Source organism: Bufo gargarizans, chromosome 4, assembly GCF_014858855.1.
Source record: "Bufo gargarizans isolate SCDJY-AF-19 chromosome 4, ASM1485885v1, whole genome shotgun sequence".
Taxonomy (NCBI): Eukaryota; Metazoa; Chordata; class Amphibia; order Anura; family Bufonidae; genus Bufo; species Bufo gargarizans.
Genome location: NC_058083.1, coordinates 451,314,127 through 451,333,799, shown reverse-complemented (window position 1 = coordinate 451,333,799; position 19,673 = coordinate 451,314,127). Strand labels below are relative to the sequence as shown.

Here is a 19,673-nt window from a genome sequence, read left to right as displayed (position 1 = left end):
TTACGTGAAAAACGCTGAATATAGAACATGCTGCGATTTTCACGCAACGCATAAGTGATGCGTGAAAATCACCGCTCATGTGAACAGCCCCATAGAAATGAATGGGTCAGGATTCAGTGCGGGTGCAATGCGTTCAACTCACGCATCGCACCCGCGCGGAAATCTCGCCCGTGTGAAAGGGGCCTAAGGGTAGGTTCATCCAGTGTTTTTTGGAGAAAATTTTGAGGCCGATTTTCCTACAGGTTTTTCAGCCAAAGCCACACGTGGATCCGGAGGGAAGGAGAAGTATAAGTTCTTCCTTTATATTTCCGCTTCCTTCAGAATCCACTTCTAGTGTTGGCTTAAAAACCTGCAGGAAAATCTGCTTTGAAACCTCCTCCAAAAACTGGGTGTGAACCTACCCTAGACAGGGCTGTTACTGATTTTTATAGGAGAATGGATTAACCATTTTTAGCCCTAATACAAAAAAGTCACAGCAAAAGAAACACGTCTGCAAGGCATGGCAATAGTCAACAAGTGCGTAAGGGCTCATGCACACGAACATGTGCCACTCATTGGGGACCGCAATGCCCATCCACCATTCATGTGGCCAGTGCTGATGGATGCAGACCAATTCAACTGGGTCTACGATTTGGCAGCACCACAAAATAATAAATTGGGCATGTTCTATATTGTTTTTTGCAGTGCAGAGGCATGGACCGAAATGCCACAAAGCACTCCGTAGTGTTTCCATGGCCTTCCGCTCCGTATCTTCCAGATTGTGGAACTATCCAAGTGACTGGGTCTGCATCCGTGAAACAGTGCCGATAAGGCCTCTGCCCGTATATTGCAGACCTGCCGTTTGCGAGCCGCAATACGGGCACGGCCGACAAACATTGGTGTGCATGAGCCTTGAAGGGGTTATTCCCTATCGGCAAGGGCCCCCAGCAATCTGAAGAACGTTCCTTGACTTTCTCAGTCAGACCATTTACTGTGGCCAGAAAGGGAAGGGTATAAATGACCCAATTAGAGCATCACACTGATAAGGGCAATGCTCTTCTGTCAAGAGAACAATGCAGCTGTCATACTGTTATCCAAATTCAACTAATCTACTATTTTTAGAACAGATAACATGTTCCCCTCACAATTGACAAGTTCCTTCTTTATCAACCTGTGCTGATTGCCTATACTTTAATTTTCAAGTATAGTACTGCCAAAACGAAAATCAGAAAAAAAATAAAATTCTTGAAAAAAAATAAAAAAAAGCCTCTTTCTGACAGAAGGGCCCCTTTAAACACTCCTTCATGAATATCTATTGTCAACTTTAGACAAAGGCAAATTAATGTAAGAGGATAGACATTCCAGGACAAAAGCCTCCGCCTGACTGTACAGAACCACAGAGGAACCTTTGTCATCTACATGTGGTGTTCCAGTCTAATCTCATTACTACGGGAGCCCAGGCAGGGCTCCACATCTGCACTCCAAAACAAGTCCACAGCATAGATTTCACGCACAGAAGAGCTTGTGCAATGTCACTAAACAGGATATGGAGAAGCGCCTAAACATTACATTACTGCTTATGTATCAGAATCCTGAACGTCTTACAATTAAATATTAACCGACATGGACCTTTATATTCAAAGTCTGCAATACAGTGATCATCTGAGATTTTCAGATTAGGAAGCGGTGACATTTTGCCTGCACATAGGTCCGTGGTCCTCTTCTACCGCCTGGTGCTGCTTCTTGGCCCACACAACGCCATATACATGACTCTAGGAAGCTGGTATGCAGAAGGGCCTATTCTGGAGAATTAACTATTTGCAATTCCTCTTTGAATGGAGTTGTCAGATTGGATTTATACACACATTGTCAAACTAAAATCGATGCTAGGTGAACTATCAAACTTGTGTGGGTGACTGTCCTCATATTTCCTGCTCAAACTCTGTACACCAGGGGTAGGCAACCTCCACCACTCCAGCTGTTATGAAACTACAACTCCCAGCATGCATACTTGCTCTGCTCTTCTAAGAACTCACATAGAAACGAGTGTAGCATCCTGGCTGATCCCTGCTATACACGCAAGTCTTGGATGTCTGACAAACTGCGGGTAACGACAAGGCTACTACCGCAGCACCACCAGTAATTCCCTTCATACATTCTCCTTAAATTTACAGAACTGTCACCTCTCCTGCCATGTTTTAGTAAATACTTGTATTCCCCCATGTAATACCAATTCTTGTACATCTATTCTTATGTCTATGTTGTGCCATTCCTAAATTTTTCCTTCTAGAAGTTATGATTAAATTACTAACAGTTTACAATGAAGGTCCATAGGGGTGTAGGCGGTTGGGGGTGTGCCCCTGCCCAGTCTGACATTGGCAGCACTGAATAGATAGTGTCAGTGCTGAATAGATAGGTAATCTGGGAGCACGCGTGCACTAGCAGCAGCACGGATCTGACAGGCTGTTCACCTGCCGGAGTTCCTTGCCGCTAGTGTGAAACTAGCCTAAGAGTCATAAGAATAGATGCTACAGTAGTATTACTTCAGTCTCCATCAGAGGTTGGCCATCAACTTCCATTGTTTACTTATTTTTCGGTCCTCTGCGTAGCTATAGTAGACTTCGCAGTGTATGCCAGAAGGACATTCTTGGCATACGTTAATTACAGGGAGACCTATGGGCATATACAGCACATGAAAAAGAAAGTGTGAACAGAGCTTTAGGGTATGTCTGAACAGGGCAGAAACGCTGTGGATTTGCACGTGTCAAATAGCAGTGCTTTTCATTACCAGAAACGTGTATATGATTTTAAGAAATCTCAATCACATGCTGTCCAAAAAAAATATATCGGCAACATAAACTGACCTGCAGTGTGGATTTTAAAGGGGCAGGCCACTATCTGTTACTAGTTAGGGTACAATTCACACTTGTGGCAGAGGATTCCGGAAGGCAGTTCGGTTGCAATCCAACAAACAGATGCATTTGTTAGACGGACCCGTCTGACAAATGCATTGCAATACTGGATCTGTGTCTCCGGTGACATCTGGAAAAACGGATACAGTATTCATTTTTTTTGCATTTTTTTAAAAGGTCTGCACATTCACAGACCGGAAAGCCGGATCCGGCAAGTGATCGGCGTTTTTGGCCGGAGAGAAAACTGCAGCATGCTGTCGGTATTTTCTCAGTACAAAAAACATAAGAGGGACTGAACTGATGCATCCTGAACGTAATGCTCTCCATTCAGAATGCATTAGGATAAAACTGATCAGTTTTTTTCCAGTATTGAGCTCCTGTGACGGAACTTAATACCGGAAAACAAAAACCCTAGTGTCAAAGTACCCTTACACATGTGCTGGGAACAGCACATACATTCACTTACATTGGGGACAGACAGTGTTTGTGCTTGCATAGTACGTCTCCGGGGTGAAGGGCCCCACACGGGCCAACAATTGAACAGATTATATACTAGTAATGCGATTATCTGGCAGTGTAAATGCACCGCCGATTAACGATCCAAACGCTCGTTCATCGAGTAATTTTATCTTTTGTGTAGCAGAAAAGATCGTCATTTCCTGGTGGCAGATGGTGGCCAACCCTTTTAAAACTGCAGCATGTCATTCAGTTTGTGGATCTTCACTGCAGATTTTATCCTTTGAAATGCAAAAGGTAAAAATCGGTGGCAAAGCGGCATGTAAGTCATTGATTTTGCACATGGAGCCATGGCGGATTTTTCTGCAGACAATTAGTTGTGGCGTTCCCACCACCCCAAAAAAAATCTATCAAAGATCATGGGCAGAATTCGCAGGTAGTCACCAATGAGGGTTGCGTTTTATCAGTATACCATCACATGCAAAGGCAGCTAGTTGCTTTCATCAAGTAAACCTCCTTAAAAATCAACAGTAACAGGGAAAAAGTTGCCCCTTTAGGTCTGTCCGATGAGACCAAAAGCTCCATAATCACAGTATTGAAAGAAAACATTAGATCCACTTCCCTTTGTGTGTTAATCTAGTGATAGACATCTATACAACCTTATACCCAGAAGACATCCTGTAACTATTAGACTGAACTTGCTGTATATGGCTGTGTGCACCCTATGCAGTGCAGCGGCATATTCACTATGAGCTCTGTAAGTAGTGCTGCAGCAGCACACTGCACCTCTCCCGAGACCCATGTATGGCTACAGATCAAATGTGTCCCTGTGGCTTAAGTTTGGATCGCTAGGAAGTGCTGTGCTGTTAGATTCCACGAAAACAGACTCTAGTGCGGCTTCCTGCTCTTCTAATGTGGCCACTGGGGTCGCAGGGCTCAGCGTGGTAGGGTTAGGGAACGGCTGCGGCTCCTCCTCCTGCCTCTTCTCCGGCTCGGCAGCCTTTCTGCCTCTTCTCTTGCCCAGGATTTTGATATAGTTGGCTGGAACAAATCCTGTTGTTTGCCCATCCACACTTCCAAGTAGCCAGCCTCTTACTTTAGGTTGTTGCTCTGAAAAAGAAAAGCACTTTAATCGTTAAGGGCTGTAAAAGACATCAGAAGGCACGTGCAGACTTAAATGGAACCTGTCACTGGGATTTTGTGTATAGAGCTGAGGACCTGGGTTGCTAGATGGCCGCTAGCACATCCGTAATACCCAGTCCCCATAGCTCTGTGTGCTTTTATTGTGTTAAAAATACGATTTGATACATATGCAAATTAACCTGAGATGAGTCCTGTAACTTGAGATGAGTCAGGGACAAGACTCATCTCAGGTTAATTTGCATATGGATCAAATCGTTTTTTTAACACAATAAAGCACACAGAGCTATGGGGACTGGGTATTGCGGATGTGCTAGCGGCCATCTAGCAACCCATGACCTCAGCTCTATACCCAAAATCCCAGTGACAGGTTTCCTTCAATCACTCACATTAGTCCTTGTCCCTGGTGGAGCTCTGTACCTTATGTCACACACACTAGGATCCGCTTCACAGGACACTGTTTAAGGGTTTTTTCTAATAGGCTATAGGTGTATGACTGTGGAGGCCCCCCACCAATCATTAGAAACTGTTGGAACTAGGGTTGTCACGATATCGAAATTTAATAAAAATTTGGGTACCATATAAAGTGTTTCGATACCATGCAAAAGATAAATAAAACACGCAAAAAGCCACATGCATTCTGCATTTTATTGAACGTCTGGCCCATAACAGAACAGTCCTATTGTTTTTTGGGGGGCGGGACGAGGGGACAAAAAAAAAGGCAAATCACGCGTTTATTTTCTGTTATGGCGTTCACCGCATAGGATATATTTTGTAATATTTTAATAGTTCTGTTTCGGATGTGGCGATAAGTACCGTAATGTGTTTACTTTTTTATTGTTTATATGGAAAATTGGGAAAGGGGGCGATTTAAACTGAATATTTTTTATTTAATAACTATTAGTCCCCTTAGGGGCTAGAACCCTTGTCCTATTCACCCTGATAGAGCTCTATCAGGGTGAATAGGACATCACACTGTCCCTGCTGCCCTGTGCATAGTGCACACAGCAGCATGGAGCCGACTATGGCAGCCAGGGCTTCAGTAGCATCCTGGCTGCCATGGTAACCGATCGGAGCCCCACGCTTACCCTGCTGGGGCTCAGACCGGAAGCTGCCACTGCACCACCAATGAAGATAACACTGAGGAGATTGTGGGGGAAGGGGAGTCACTGCACTACCAACAAATATAATTAACCCCTTAATATAAATGTACGAGGCGGGTGCCAGCTGTATTGCACAGCTGGCACCCTGCCAAACCGCTTTAAGGTACGGCACCTGAGGGGTTAATTGAAAGGGTTCACAGGATCGCTGTGCCCTGTCATTGAGGCCAGGTGCAAACTGTGCGATACAGCTGGCATCCGCCGTGTACATTTGTACTAAGGGGTTAATTAAATTCATTGGTGGTGCAGTGGCCAACAGCCCCTCCCCTCTCTTTTCATTGGTGGCAGTGGCAGCTTCACAGCCCCTCCCCTCTGTTTTCATTGGTGGCAGTGTCACAGTGGGGAGGGAGGGACTCTTCTCCACTGTGCCGGCTCAGGAGAACATGGTAAAGGCAGCGCGCGCCATGTTCTCTAAAAGACACTAGTAGCGCAGGGTAGTAATGGAAAATAGCAAAATCCCGGGATCAGATCAATCCGGGTGCTAAAGTATCTATTGGGTATCGAAAGTTCGATACTCGGTGAAACCCTAGTTTGAACACAAATGTGGTTGTGTCTCATCAAGTGAACGTGGTTGAGCTAGGTGAGCTGCAGTACCAGGCACAGCCACACCAGTATGGATGGCACTGTCCCACGTACTATAGTCAATGGACTGCTGCATTTCACCTGATGCCCTTCCGTTCTGCCGATTGGGGCTGAGCTGGACCCCCACCATTCAAGTTAAGGATAGGTACATATTTTTTTTTTTTTTAAGCAAAACACCTCTTTAAATTGGAGCCATCAGTATATAAACTTGTGTATGAGCGATGTAAAACACAACAGCACGCCACCATGTGATTTATGGATTCTGCTAATTCTGATAAGAACTAATAAATACTGTGATTTTAAAGACGGGCCCATGCACACGACTGCATAAAACACCATGATGCAATGAGTCAGATGGGCCTTTGTCGAGGAGATGTGGACGACACGCGGTCGTGTTTCGTGGATTGCACATAGACATTTGCATGAGCCCTAAACAGCTTAAAATCAACCCACCGGGGGCTGTTACAAAACAAACACTCATTGCTGCAGTGGATGAGAACAGCACTGTACCGCAAAATCCTGTCAAACCTGTATAACTGGCCATGGGCTCCAGCTTACAGATTTTAGAGTGTGCCTGCTGCATGACATGTGCATTTTCTGACTGTATATATAAAATAGTTGGCAACATATACTGTGACCGCGTCTAATGCCCACCCCAAAACTGCCCTCTTAGGGGGTAAATCAGCCCCACCCCTTTTTCAGGCAATCATGATATTATGAGGTTATTTTTAGCATTAGGATAGTTGAGGTACCTTGATTTGAAAACTAAACCAACCAGTGACAAGGTAAAGGAGAGATTTTGGTACCTTTTGGAGCCAGGTTGAGTAAGTCTCCCGCATGGAAGGAAATCTCCTCCTCTGATGTAGCAGTGAAGTCGTATTCAGCTCTTCCCACCACATGGTCATCTTCCCCGCTTGCCCAGTTTATGTTTTCTAGACAAAACATGAACAATTGAGTTAAAACAGGTTTTACGGTCTCTGAGTGACTGTGAGACAATTAGGAAGGAGAATCTCCTCTACTGTCTCTGGGCAGTGGAAGGCAGCTAGCCTCCACTAACCATATCTGGGAAAACGGCAAATCAGACATTCAGCAAGCACATACGAAAACTGGCGAAAAATGCCAGATACAAGTGAACGCAAAGTTTGCTGAAAACTTGGCGATGCTTTAAAGTAGGAAAAAGTTGATAATGCATCTGGCATGAATACATTTTCAGAAGAATATTACCATTTTTGTTCTATCCCGAACACAGCACCCATGGAAAATCCATCTACTATATCCCATGAGCCACAAATTGATAAACAGATCAGGTGGCATATAAGGAATTTTTTCCCTTTATTTGGTCAAATTTCAAATTATAGGTCATTCCTTGAACTGTTGCTCCAATAACACTGCTACATGCATGTGCCCACCGTTACAAATGATGGCATATGACTATGGTGTGGAATTATGTACTGGTGGGATCCTGGTAGTCAAATCCTCAGAAAGACAGTGGTAGAGCTCTAGTTTAAATGCCATGTTGGTCAGAGTTCTTCCCTATTCAGTGGCGATCCTGTTAACCCATAAACGCAAAAAAAACTGCCACATATTTATTTTTATTTTTTCCAGACTTGGTTCACACTCACCTTCAACACTTTCACCATTACCAGAAGATAGGAGCTTCCAAATGAGGTAGGGTCCACCAAGAATGACAGCAAAAAATAAGAATATAGGCCATGATTTGGCTCTGTCACTCTCTGAACCGACCCGAGCCACAGTCCCAGCACTCTCAGTCCACAAATCCTCATTTTCGGAGCCCTTCCTCAGACCCAAAAGTCTCTGCAAACGTCGGTAAAGGAACCGGATGGTTCTGACAAGTGCAAATGCAGAAAATACCTTAGTGAAGTGGATCTTTAGCCTGGAAAAGTGGTTTGCCACATCCAGAACAGCCCTGAAGCTGTTATAAACAGCAGAGAAGGTGGCATCCATCATCATGCTGACTGAAGAAAAGGCGTGGACGATGCTCTCAATGGACTGAAAGGCCCCACGGCTACTTTCTTCAGCTTGACGCACAAATCTGCTAGGTGGTACCTCATCTGTCTGGAACCGGTTATAGCCAAGTCCACTGCTGTATCCATAGCCGTAAGGACTGTAGCCTCCATGAAAGGAACTTCCGTAAGAGCCGTAAGAACCATAAGAGCCAAAGCCTGGTGAAAAGGAGCTGTATGCAGGTCGGTAGGTATTGAGTGTACCTGTACTGGTCTGCTGGGAAGTTCTGGGTGGTATAGGTGGTGGCACCCTGGTAAGAGTTGGCTGCCCAGGCCTGGTGAGCGTGCTGGCTCTCAAGTCAGCTGACCTACAAATAGAAATATTAACGATTATTTGGTTAAGGAGCATATCAATCACAATGTAAATTATAACTCAATAGTTTCACTTTTAAAGTCCATGGAAATCTACAGTCAATTTCCCAAATAAATCTCATCACAAACACAAAGCAGAAAAATCACAACCCCCCTTCCTCCGCTGTTCGGTAGGGCCATCAGCAGAATACAGTGCTGGGATATATAGCTCCCCGAGATGTATTGCTGGCCATATGCATTCTCCAACACTGCTCTCGTGAGCGCCCCCCGCTGACAAGTGCTGTCTCTACTCTTGCATGCAGAGCCCAGCTCTAGTGTGTCCCCACACCCAGCGCCTGCGCCCTCCTCCTCCAGAATCAGCAGTCAGGAAAGACTAATCAGCAACCCCTGCACCCACCAAAGCAATGAAATGTAAACTGCACCCTGTGTGCCCCCCCAAACCCTCCTAGGGATCTCTGTGGCGAGAGTGCACTGGAAGCATATTTGGCTACCAAATGCACAGCGTCCAAAAGGGAGTCTGAGAAGCTGTGCTGCCATCTTGGATGGCAGAAGAAGTGCCCTGGAATGAACAGATCTGCAGAAAAAAGAAGATGAAGAGGAGGTCATCAAGTGTTCTGTACATTTTACAGTTAGGGCTCATGCACACAAAAAAGGTATTTTTTTTTCTGTGTCCATTCCATTTTTTTGCAGCCCGCATGCAGAACCATTCACTTCAATGGATCTGCAAAAAACAAAACACACAACTGGAAATGACTGTGGGCATTCCATTTCTGCATGGCTGTTCAGCAAAAAAGATAGAACATGTTCTATTATTGTCCGTTTTGCGCACAAGGATAGGCATTGTTACAATGGATCCACCAAAAAAATAAAAGAAAATACTTAAATATTATTTTATTATAAATATATTCCCAGATATCTTTCATTAGTTATAATGGCTCATTTAGTCTAGGGAGCAATCAGGAAAAATAAAACGGCTGCCATCCTATCAGTACACACAAAACCTGTCCTAATCACACAGAAGGACAAGTTACTTCATAACACTGAGCTAAAGAGCTGCCTCATGCTCTTCTACTAATTGTCAGGGATTATGGTCCTGAATACAGATAAGATATTCAGCTGAATGTCTGTAGGAATGGAGTTCATGAGCAAACATGAGATACAGAGAGAGGAGGGGAGGAGATGTGGCTGATATTCCCCCAATTTACCACAGACTGTCCTGTCTGTACGTCATGTCTCCTCGTGAACTCCATTCCTACAGAGATTCAGCTGAAGATCTTATCAGCTTTATTCAGGATCATAATCCCTAACAAGTAGTAGAGGATGAGGCAGCTCTTTAGCTCAGTGTTGTGAAGTAACTTGTCCTGCTCTGTGATTAGGACAGGTTTTGTGTGTACTAATAGGACAGCAGCCATTTTATTTTCATTGATGATTGCTCCCTAGACAAAATGAGTCATTATAAGTAATGAAAAGGTATTTAGGAATATATTTATAATAGAGTCATATTTAAGTTTTTTCATTTTCTTAATTCCCGGAGAACCCCTTTAAAGTGGTTTTTATTTTTATTAAACTGGAGGGTCACTTTAAACAATTTAAAAAATAAGAATTGGTATTGACGTGTCCATAAAAGTCCTCACTAGGGTTGCAGTAAACAAATATTTTAGTAATCGAGTATTCTATCGATTATATTTCTCGATTCATCGAGTAATCTAATAAAAAAACCTTCTTAAAATAACGTACGTAATTAGGCATGTATAAAGTTATTGGTTTGAAGGGGTTAATGGAAACACCTTGGCATTAGGTATGTATAAAGTTATTGGTTTGGAGGGGTTAATGGAAGCACCTTGGCATTAGGCATGTATAAAGTTATTGGTTTGAAGGGGTTAATGGAAACACCTTGGCATTAGGTATGTATAAAGTTATTGGTTTGGAGGGGTTAATGGAAGCACCTTGGCATTAGGCATGTATAACGTTATTGGTTTGAAGGGGTTAATAACTTTATACATGCCTAATGCCAAGGTGCTTCCATTAACCCCTCCAAACCAATAACTTTATACATGCCCATTGGGTTTGGAGGGGGTTAATGGAAGCACCTTGGCATTAGGCATGTATAAAGTTATTGGTTTGTAGGGGTTAATGAAAGCACCTTGGAGGTGCCTTCATTAACCCCTCTCTAAACCAATAACTTTATACAGACGTGGACAAAATTGTTGGTACCCTTTGGTCAATGAAAGAAAAAGTCACAATGGTCACAGAAATAACTTTAATCTGACAAAAGTAATAATAAATTAAAATTCTATAAATGTTAACCAATGAAAGTCAGACATTGTTTTTCAACCATGCTTCAACAGAATTATGTAAAAAAATAAACTCATGAAACAGGCATGGACAAAAATGATGGTACCCCTAACTTAATATTTTGTTGCGCAACCTTTTGAGGCAATCACTGCAATCAAACGCTTCCTGTAACTGTCAATGAGACATCTGCACCTCTCAGCAGGTATTTTGGCCCACTCCTCATGAGCAAACTGCTCCAGTTGTGTCCGGTTTGAAGGGTGCCTTTTCCAGACTGCATGTTTCAGCTCCTTCCAAAGATGCTCAATAGGATTGAGGTCAGGGCTCATAGAAGGCCACTTTAGAATAGTCCAATTTTTTCCTCTTAGCCATTCTTGGGTGTTTTTAGCGGTGTGTTTTGGGTCATTGTCCTGTTGCAAGACCCATGACCTGCGACTGAGACCAAGCTTTCTGACACTGGCTAGTACATTTCTCTCTAGAATTCCTTGATAGTCTTGAGATTTCATTGTACCCTGCACAGATTCAAGACACCCTGTGCCAGACGCAGCAAAGCAGCCCCAGAACATAACAGAGCCTCCTCCATGTTTCACAGTAGGGACAGTGTTCTTTTCTTGATATGCTTCATTTTTTCGTCTGTGAACATACAGCTGATGTGCCTTGGCAAAAACTTCGATTTTTGTCTCATCTGTCCACAGGACATTCTCCCAGAAGCTTTGTGGCTTGTCAACATGTAGTTTGGCATATTCCAGTCTTGCTTTTTTATGATTCGTTTTCAACAATGGTGTCCTCCTTGGTCGTCTCCCATGTAGTCCACTTTGGCTCAAACAACGACGGATGGTGCGATCTGACACTGATGTTCCTTGAGCATGAAGTTCACCTTGAATCTCTTTAGAAGTCTTTCTAGGCTCTTTTGTTACCATTCGGATTATCCGTCTCTTAGATTTGTCATCAATTTTCCTCCTGCGGCCACGTCCAGGGAGGTTGGCTACAGTCCCATGGATCTTAAACTTATGAATAATATGTGCAACTGTACTCACAGGAACATCTAGTTGCTTGGAGATGGTCTTATAGCCTTTACCTTTAACATGCTTGTCTATAATTTTCTTTCTGATCTCTTGAGACAGCTCTTTCCTTTGCTTCCTCTGGTCCATGTCGAGTGTGGTACACACCATATCACCAAACAACACAGTGATTACCTGGAGCCATATATATAGGCCCAATGGCTGATTACAAGGTTGTAGACACCTGTGATGCTAATTAGTGGACACACCTTGAATTAACATGTCCCTTTGGTCACATTATGTTCTGTGTTTTCTAGGGGTACCATCATTTTTGTCCATGCCTGTTTCATGAGTTTATTTTTTTACATAATTCTGTTGAAGCATGGTTGAAAAACAATGTCTGACTTTCATTGGTTAACATTTATAGAATTTTAATTTATTATTACTTTTGTCAGATTAAAGTTATTTCTGTGACCATTGTGACTTTTTCTTTCATTGACCAAAGGGTACCAACAATTTTGTCCACGTCTGTACATGCCAAGGTGGGGCCTGCAGCCTCCATTAACCACTCTCTCTCTCTCCATCTGCCTTTCATTTCAATATCAATTTACAGCGATTCCCCCCTGGTGTGCCTCAAGTGCTGTTAACTTAAATTACCTAATGGCACTGGCACTAGTGAGGAGGGCGCAGCCGCAGACACATGGGGTCCGAGACAGTCTTCATCCCAGCACGCACTGGGACCTTAAGTGACGTCAGACACACCGTTAGCCGGCGCGATGATGATGTATGAGAGCAACTGCGCATTACGCAAAGTCCTGCCTCTCTGGCCTTCGGAGGACACGGAAGCGGTGAGTCAGACGCTTAATTTTACTCCCGCTCCGTGATCATGTGATGTAACGATTACTCGATGCAGGGAAACTGCATCGATGAATTTTTTTGACTCGATTTAATCGAGTTATTCGAATAATCGTTTCAGCCCTAGTCCTCACTACTAAAATATAGATTTTTATTTTTTTCAGCCGGTATGGTGAACACTGAGGAGAAAACATGATGCCAAAGTTATTTTTGTTTTTCAAAAATTAAAACCCCAAATTGGTACCAATACAATTTCAGCTTACCTTGTGCAAAGAAAAAATAAATAAACTATGACCATATATGGGAATAATATATTTTTGGAGGGCAGTTTTGGGGCTAATTTCCAAACCTAAGGAAACCAGATGACTCTGGGGATCGGCCTATAATAAAGTAACCCGACAGATCCTGCAGTGGCTCTGTTTTCCCGGTGTCACGTTGACAACACATGACTGTTGCAGCCAATTACTGGTCTCAGTGGGGCACTGAAGAGGTCAGTGGCTGGCTGCAGTGGTCAGGTGTGAGGTGACTACACTACTGCAGCTGGGAAAGGAGGCTCAATCCCCTTAATTGGAGATCAGGGAAAATCCCCAGCTTAGGGCTCGTTCACACGAACATGTGTGAAGCCCGTGCTGTAGACAATTGCGGTCCACAATGCACGGGCACTGTCCTTGGGGAAGGCGCATGGGGATCGCAGACCCATTTACTTGAATGGGTCTGCGATCCTTCCGTACCGCAAAAAGATAGAACTTGCTCTATCTTTTTGCGGTGCGGAAGCACGGAACAGAACCCCAGAAAGCACTCCATAGTGCTTCTGTAGTGTTCCGTTCCACATCTACAGATTTGCGGACCCATTGAAACGAATGGGTCCGCATCCACAATGCGCGATTGCCGTGGAACGGTGCCCGGATCCACAATACGGCAACAGGCATTACAGATTCGTGTGAACGAGCCCTTTGGGAGATGTGATCAGTAAGGTGAATATTTATGTATATCATGGAGTTACAGAGAAACAGGCCATATAGGCAGATGTCCCAGCCCTCTGTGTGGGAGTATATAGGCGACTATCCCAGTTTCTATGATATTTTGCTGCTTTTGTGTTTTCTTCATTTACCCCCTTTATTCCCTTCCTTCTTATCTACTGAACACGCTGCCAGGTTTGCTAACAGCTCTTCTATGTCTTTATGTGGAATCCATTGTGATCTTTATTCCAAACATCCCACAACTCAACCGCAGCAGATTTGCTTTCGTCTGTGGGCTTTGATTTATTATTATTTTTAAATATATAAATGCTAAAAAACCTAGGCCTGAGCAGGTAGGTCCCCCTAAATAATGGGGAAAGGGGGGGGGGGGGGGGGGGGAAGGTCACTGAAGATAAGGAAAAAGCAGAGTTCCTAAATAGTTTTTTTTAGCACTGTATATACAAAAGAAGAGAAAGGAGCTGATATCTGTGGCGCTGTTCGTACATCCAGTGATATACTCAATTGGAAAACTGTAGATATGGTCCAAGAGAAGTTAAATAGGGTAAATGTGAACAAAACTCTGGGTCCAGATGGATTACACCCAAGAGTGCTTAAAGAGCTCTGTTCAGTCATTGCTGTGCCCATTTATAATTTTTAAGGATTCTCTAGTGATTGGCGCAAGGCAAACGTGGTGCCCATATTTAAAAAAGGATCAAGGTCCTCCACAGGTAATTATAGACCAGTTAGTTTAACTTCTGTTGTGGGAAAAATGTTTGAAGGAATCTTAAAGGTAACCTGTCACCGGGATTTTGTGTATAGAGCTGAGGACATGGGTTGCTAGATGGCCGCTAGCACATCCACAATATCCAGTCCCCATAGCTCTGTGTGCTTTTATTGTGTAAAAAACCTGATTTGATACATATGCAAATTAACCTGAGATGAGTCCTGTATGTGAGATGAGTCAGTGACAGGACTCATCTCAGATTAATTTGCATATGTATAAAATCGTAGTTTTTTTTTTTTACACAATAAAAGCACACAGAGCTATGGGGACTGGGTATTGTGGATGTGCTAGCGGCCATCTAGCAACCCATGTCCTCAGCTCTATACACAAAATCCCGGTGACAGGTTCCTTTTAAGGGACTATATACAGGAGTATGTGACTATTTACTAAGGACAGAAGTTGTCAGACTAACCAGATTTGTTTTTAGGAGGAGGTGAGTAGTAGCCTGGACAGAGGGGCGGCTGTGGATGAAGTGTTTCTGGATTTTGCAAAGGCTTTTGATACTGTCCCTCAGGCACTTAATAAGTAAAGTAAGGTCTATTGGCTTGGAAAGTATAGCTTGTAATTGGATTAAAAACTGGCTGAAGGACCGTGTCCAGAGAATTGTGGTCAATGATTCCTATTCAGAATGGTCCTGGGTTAGATACGTTGTGTACCCTAAGGTTCAGTGCTGGGCCCTCTATTATATAATTTATTTATTAATGATATTGAGGACGGGATTAATAGCACCATTTCTATTTTTGCAGATGACACTAAGCTGTGTAGTAGCGTGCAGTCTATGGAATATGTCCACAAACTACTAGCTGACTTGCCCAATCACTGAGTGTTCATCAACTTGGCAAATGAGGTTTTATGTGGATAAATGTACAATTATGCATCTTGGTAGTAATAATCTCTGCGTCATATGTCCTAGGGGATGTAACACTGGGAGAGTCACTTATAGAGAAGGATTTCGGTGTCCTTGTAGATGGTAGATTAAATAACAGCATACAATGTCAATCAGCTGCTTCTAAGGCCACCAGGATATTGTCATGCATTAAACGAGGCATGGACTCGCGGGGCAAGGATGTAATACTCTCACTTTACAAAGCGCTGGTGCGGCCTCATCTGGAATATGCAGTTCAGTTCAGGGCACCAGTCCATGGAAAGGACGCTCTGCAGCTGGAAAAAGTACAGAGGAGAGCGACTAAACTGATAAGGGGCCTGGAGGGTCTTAGTTATAAAGAAAGATTAAAAGGATTTAATTTATTTAGTCTTGAGACGAGACGTCTAAGGGGAAGACATAATTAACCTATACAAATATATAAATGGGCAATACAATAAAAACTGTTCCATGTAAAATGCCCTCAGAAGACATGGGGGCACTAACCTCCGACTGGGGAAGAAAAAGTTCAGTCTCCAGAACTTAGCGTCAAAGCTTCTTTACTGTAAGAACTGTGAATCTGTGGAATAGACTTCCTCAGGACGTGGTCACAGCAGGAACAGTGGACAGTTTTAAAAAAGGTTTCAACGAATTCTTAAAAGTAAATAACATAAATGCTTATGAAAACATGTAGAAATCTGAGTCTCACTTCCTCCTGGGATTCGCGTCCCCACCTATCCCTTGGTTGAACTTGATGGACGTTTGTCTTTTTTCAACCGTATCAACTATGTAACTATGTAATATTTGTACTTGCCTCAATAAAATCTTAAAAAAATAAAAGTTTGGGGCATAAGAATACTGCAAATTATTATTAATTTTTTTAAGAAGTCTTATTTTTTTCATTTTTTAAGTGCATCTGTCAGCAGATTTGTACCTATGAAACTGGCTGACCTGTTACGCCTCATTTACACGTCAGTGTTCAGTCAGTGATTTCCATCAGTTACTTTGAGCCAAAACCAAGTGCGGCTCTAAACACAGAACAGGAGCAGATCTTTCCCTTATATCTTATGTCTGTGGAGGCTCCAATCCACGTTCATGCTCACAATCACTGATGTGCATGAGGCTTTACATGTGTGCTTGGCAGCTGAAGACATCTGTGTTGGGGCTCGTTCACATGACCGTAGGTGTCCCGTGCCAATGCTACGGACCGCATTTGCGGATCCGCAATACATGGGCACCGTTCCGTTGTCATTCCCCATCACGGATGCGGACCCATTCATTTCAACTGGTCAGCAAATCTGGAGATGCGGAACGGAAGCACTACGGAGTGCTTTCTGGGGTTCCGTTCTGTGCCTCCTCACTGCAAAAAGATAGAACATGTTCTATCTTTTTTGTAGAACTGAGGGATCGCGGACCCATTGAAGTGACTGGGTCTTCGATCCCCATGCACCTGCCCCACAGAAGGTGCCTGTGCATTGCGGACCGCAATTTGCGGTTCACAGCACAGGCACAGGACACTAACGGTCGTGTTAACAAGCCTTTGGTCCTATGTTCATATGTGCCCGCATTGCTGAGAAAAATGAAGTTTTAATATATGCAAATGAGCCTCAAGGAGCAATGGTGGCGTTACTATTACAACTGGAGGCTCTGCTGTAAGGGTAACACCCCGTTGCTCCTAGAGGCTCATTTGCATATATTAAAACATACAGGCACATATGAACATGGGACCAACACAGATGCCTTCAGCTGCCAGGAGCACATGTAACCGGTCAACCATTCACTTCAATCGGGTTGCAAAAGATGCCTTAATCATAGTGACGCACAAAATGAAGTGAAAACAGTTGTTCACTTTTGGGTTTCTTTCTTCCACCACCCCCAACCCCCCACTCGCCAGACCCGCTGTGGGAATCATACTTACCTGCTCCCCACTGCTGGGTTTTAGCTCCTTTAGTCGTGGGTCATGTAACGCATGGGGGGACACATCACCGCTGAGGCCAGTCATTGGCAGCAGTGACCGCGTGACCCGTGCGGAGATCACAATGAGGTTGCGGCGGAGGGCCAAAGGAGCCGGAACAGAGCAACAGGGAGCAGGTAAGTATGCTTCGCTCTGCAGGTCCGGTGACATGGGGGGAGGGGGGGCATCCGGCAGAAAGGTCCTCAAAGATGGACAAACCCTTAAACATGTCATTTTAGCAGTTTAGTGAATGCTTCAAGAACAAAAACCTAAAACAATGGCCACATATTTTTTTTTTCAATGCCACAGCTTTTATAACGTTTCCTAAAACATTATATGGTACATTTAAAAAAAAAATGCAAAAACAAGCGCTGATACCACGACGTCAATGGGAAAATAAAAACGTTATGGCTCTGGGAGAGAGAAAAAACCTGCAGGGACAGGAAAGGGTTAACCGTATACAGCTCCATGGACACCACGGGGATCACTAATGTTTGTAAAATGTCTAAAATATATATAAATAGAACATGTCTAAAAGAACGAGAGCCCCCAGCGTCCGCCCCACTGACAGACATAAACACACGGGCCCTTGGGCTGCCGGGGCAGTGTGCCAGGCCTGCCAGCCTGATCCCCGGGCACAGTAACCTCCTCACCCACATAAACAAGGCTGCACTTTGGACCCTGTGGTGACTCGGCGCCCCAGCCCGCTGACCCGTACCACCGCCGCCGCCCCCCCTCCCAGTAACCCCCCTGCAGTGTACACTCACTGGAACGAAGTCGTGGGGATTCCGCCCAGAACCCGCCGGGTTTCCCACGGTTTAGGAGGAGGTGGCTGAGCCGCCATCCCGCTCCGCTGCAGAGCCATGCACAGGCCTAACTAATCCACCAGCGATACTTCACTGCAGAGCGCTGCGCAGGCCTGACTAATCGACCAACGACACTTTGCAGCAGAGTCGCTCGCAGGCCTAAGTGAACCATCCACGCTTTACCGTACTGCCATCCAAAGGACTGATCAATTGATTGCCGATCGTCCCAGTTCTGTAGAACATAAATATATGAGCGCCAGACTGGTAGTAAATGTAATATCACTTTAGTCATTTAATGAGTAAGCCCCGCCAATTATCAGTGAAATAAAGTATGGTTGTGTATGTATATGTGCACCTACAGCTCTGCAGAGCCTACACATACAGCAATCTTTGCCCTTTGATACACTACATATAGCAATCTATGAGATTTGTCAAAGCTGGTATAAAGGAAAACTGGCTTAGTTGCCCAAAGCAACCAATCAGATTCCACCTTTCATTTTTGAAAAGAGCTGTAATAAATAAGAGGCGGAATCTGATTGGTTGCTATGGGCAACTAAGCCAGGTCTACTTTACACCAGTTTTGATAAATCACCCCCATAAGGGAGACTTATCTCCCTCATACACCAGGAAACCACATGATGGTTCCAGATAAATAAGACAAAGTCCAGCTAAATCAATTAATTAATATTTATTAAGGAAATTTATGATATTTATATGGATGTTAAAGGCCGTGATGTTAATTCGTTAAATACATTTTTTTCACCTTTCTGCCCAGGCCATTTTAGCAAATCTGACATGAGTGGTAATAACTTTAAAACACTTTTACTTATCCAGACCATTCTGAGAATTTTTTCTCGTCACATATTGTACTTCACGACATTGGCAAAATTGAGTAAAAAAATAATAATTCAATTTTACATAATAGAAACTTTACATAATAGAAAAAATTTACATAAAATTCAATTTTACATAATAGAAACCAACTAAAAATGACCCCATTTTAGAAACTACACCCCTCAAGGTATTCAAAACTGATTGTACAAACTTTGTTAACCCTTTAGGTGTTCCACAAGAATAATGGAAAATGGAGATTAAATTTCAGAATTTCACTTTTTTGGCATATTTTCCATTTTAATCAATTTTTTCCACTAACAAAGCAAGGGTTAACAGCCAAACAAAACTCAATGGGCCAGATTTATCACGACTCTGACAGCTCACTCCACTTTCACATATGGCTAAAGTCAGTTTTAGCCAAGTCAGATTTATGATCGGCCCTTTAAGACTGTAATAAATGTGGTTTGACGGTAGCAGTTTATCTATCAGTAAGCAGCTTTACAAAAGTCGCACGTTTTTATGAAAAAGTCTCATGTTCTATTAAAAATTCTCATAAGATAAGCATGGTCCTCACTGGAGTGAAATTGCGACTTTTTTGCGACTTTTTTGCGACTTTTTAAATAGTCCCAATAGTAAATCTGTCTAGAGATTCATTCACATAAGAAAACACGCCCACTTTCAGAAAACTGGCAAGCATAGTGCAGAGCAGAAAAAAGTCGGAAATTTTTGCGCAGTTTAAGCGCTTGCGCAAAAATTTGCGA

General features: G+C 43.4%; 1 protein-coding gene across 1 annotated transcript; it reads right to left on the bottom strand.

Moving 5' to 3' along the window:
• Positions 1-3,197: 3,197 nt before the first annotated feature.
• Positions 3,198-18,174, bottom strand: PEX13 (peroxisomal biogenesis factor 13). Its single transcript, XM_044290390.1, has 4 exons — positions 18,040-18,174; positions 7,852-8,561; positions 7,036-7,161; positions 3,198-4,457 (listed from the first exon to the last, which is right to left on the bottom strand). The coding sequence occupies exons 1-4, from the start codon at positions 18,135-18,137 to the stop codon at positions 4,156-4,158; spliced, it is 1,236 nt and encodes a 411-aa protein (XP_044146325.1). The 5' UTR covers positions 18,138-18,174; the 3' UTR covers positions 3,198-4,155.
• Positions 18,175-19,673: the final 1,499 nt, after the last annotated feature.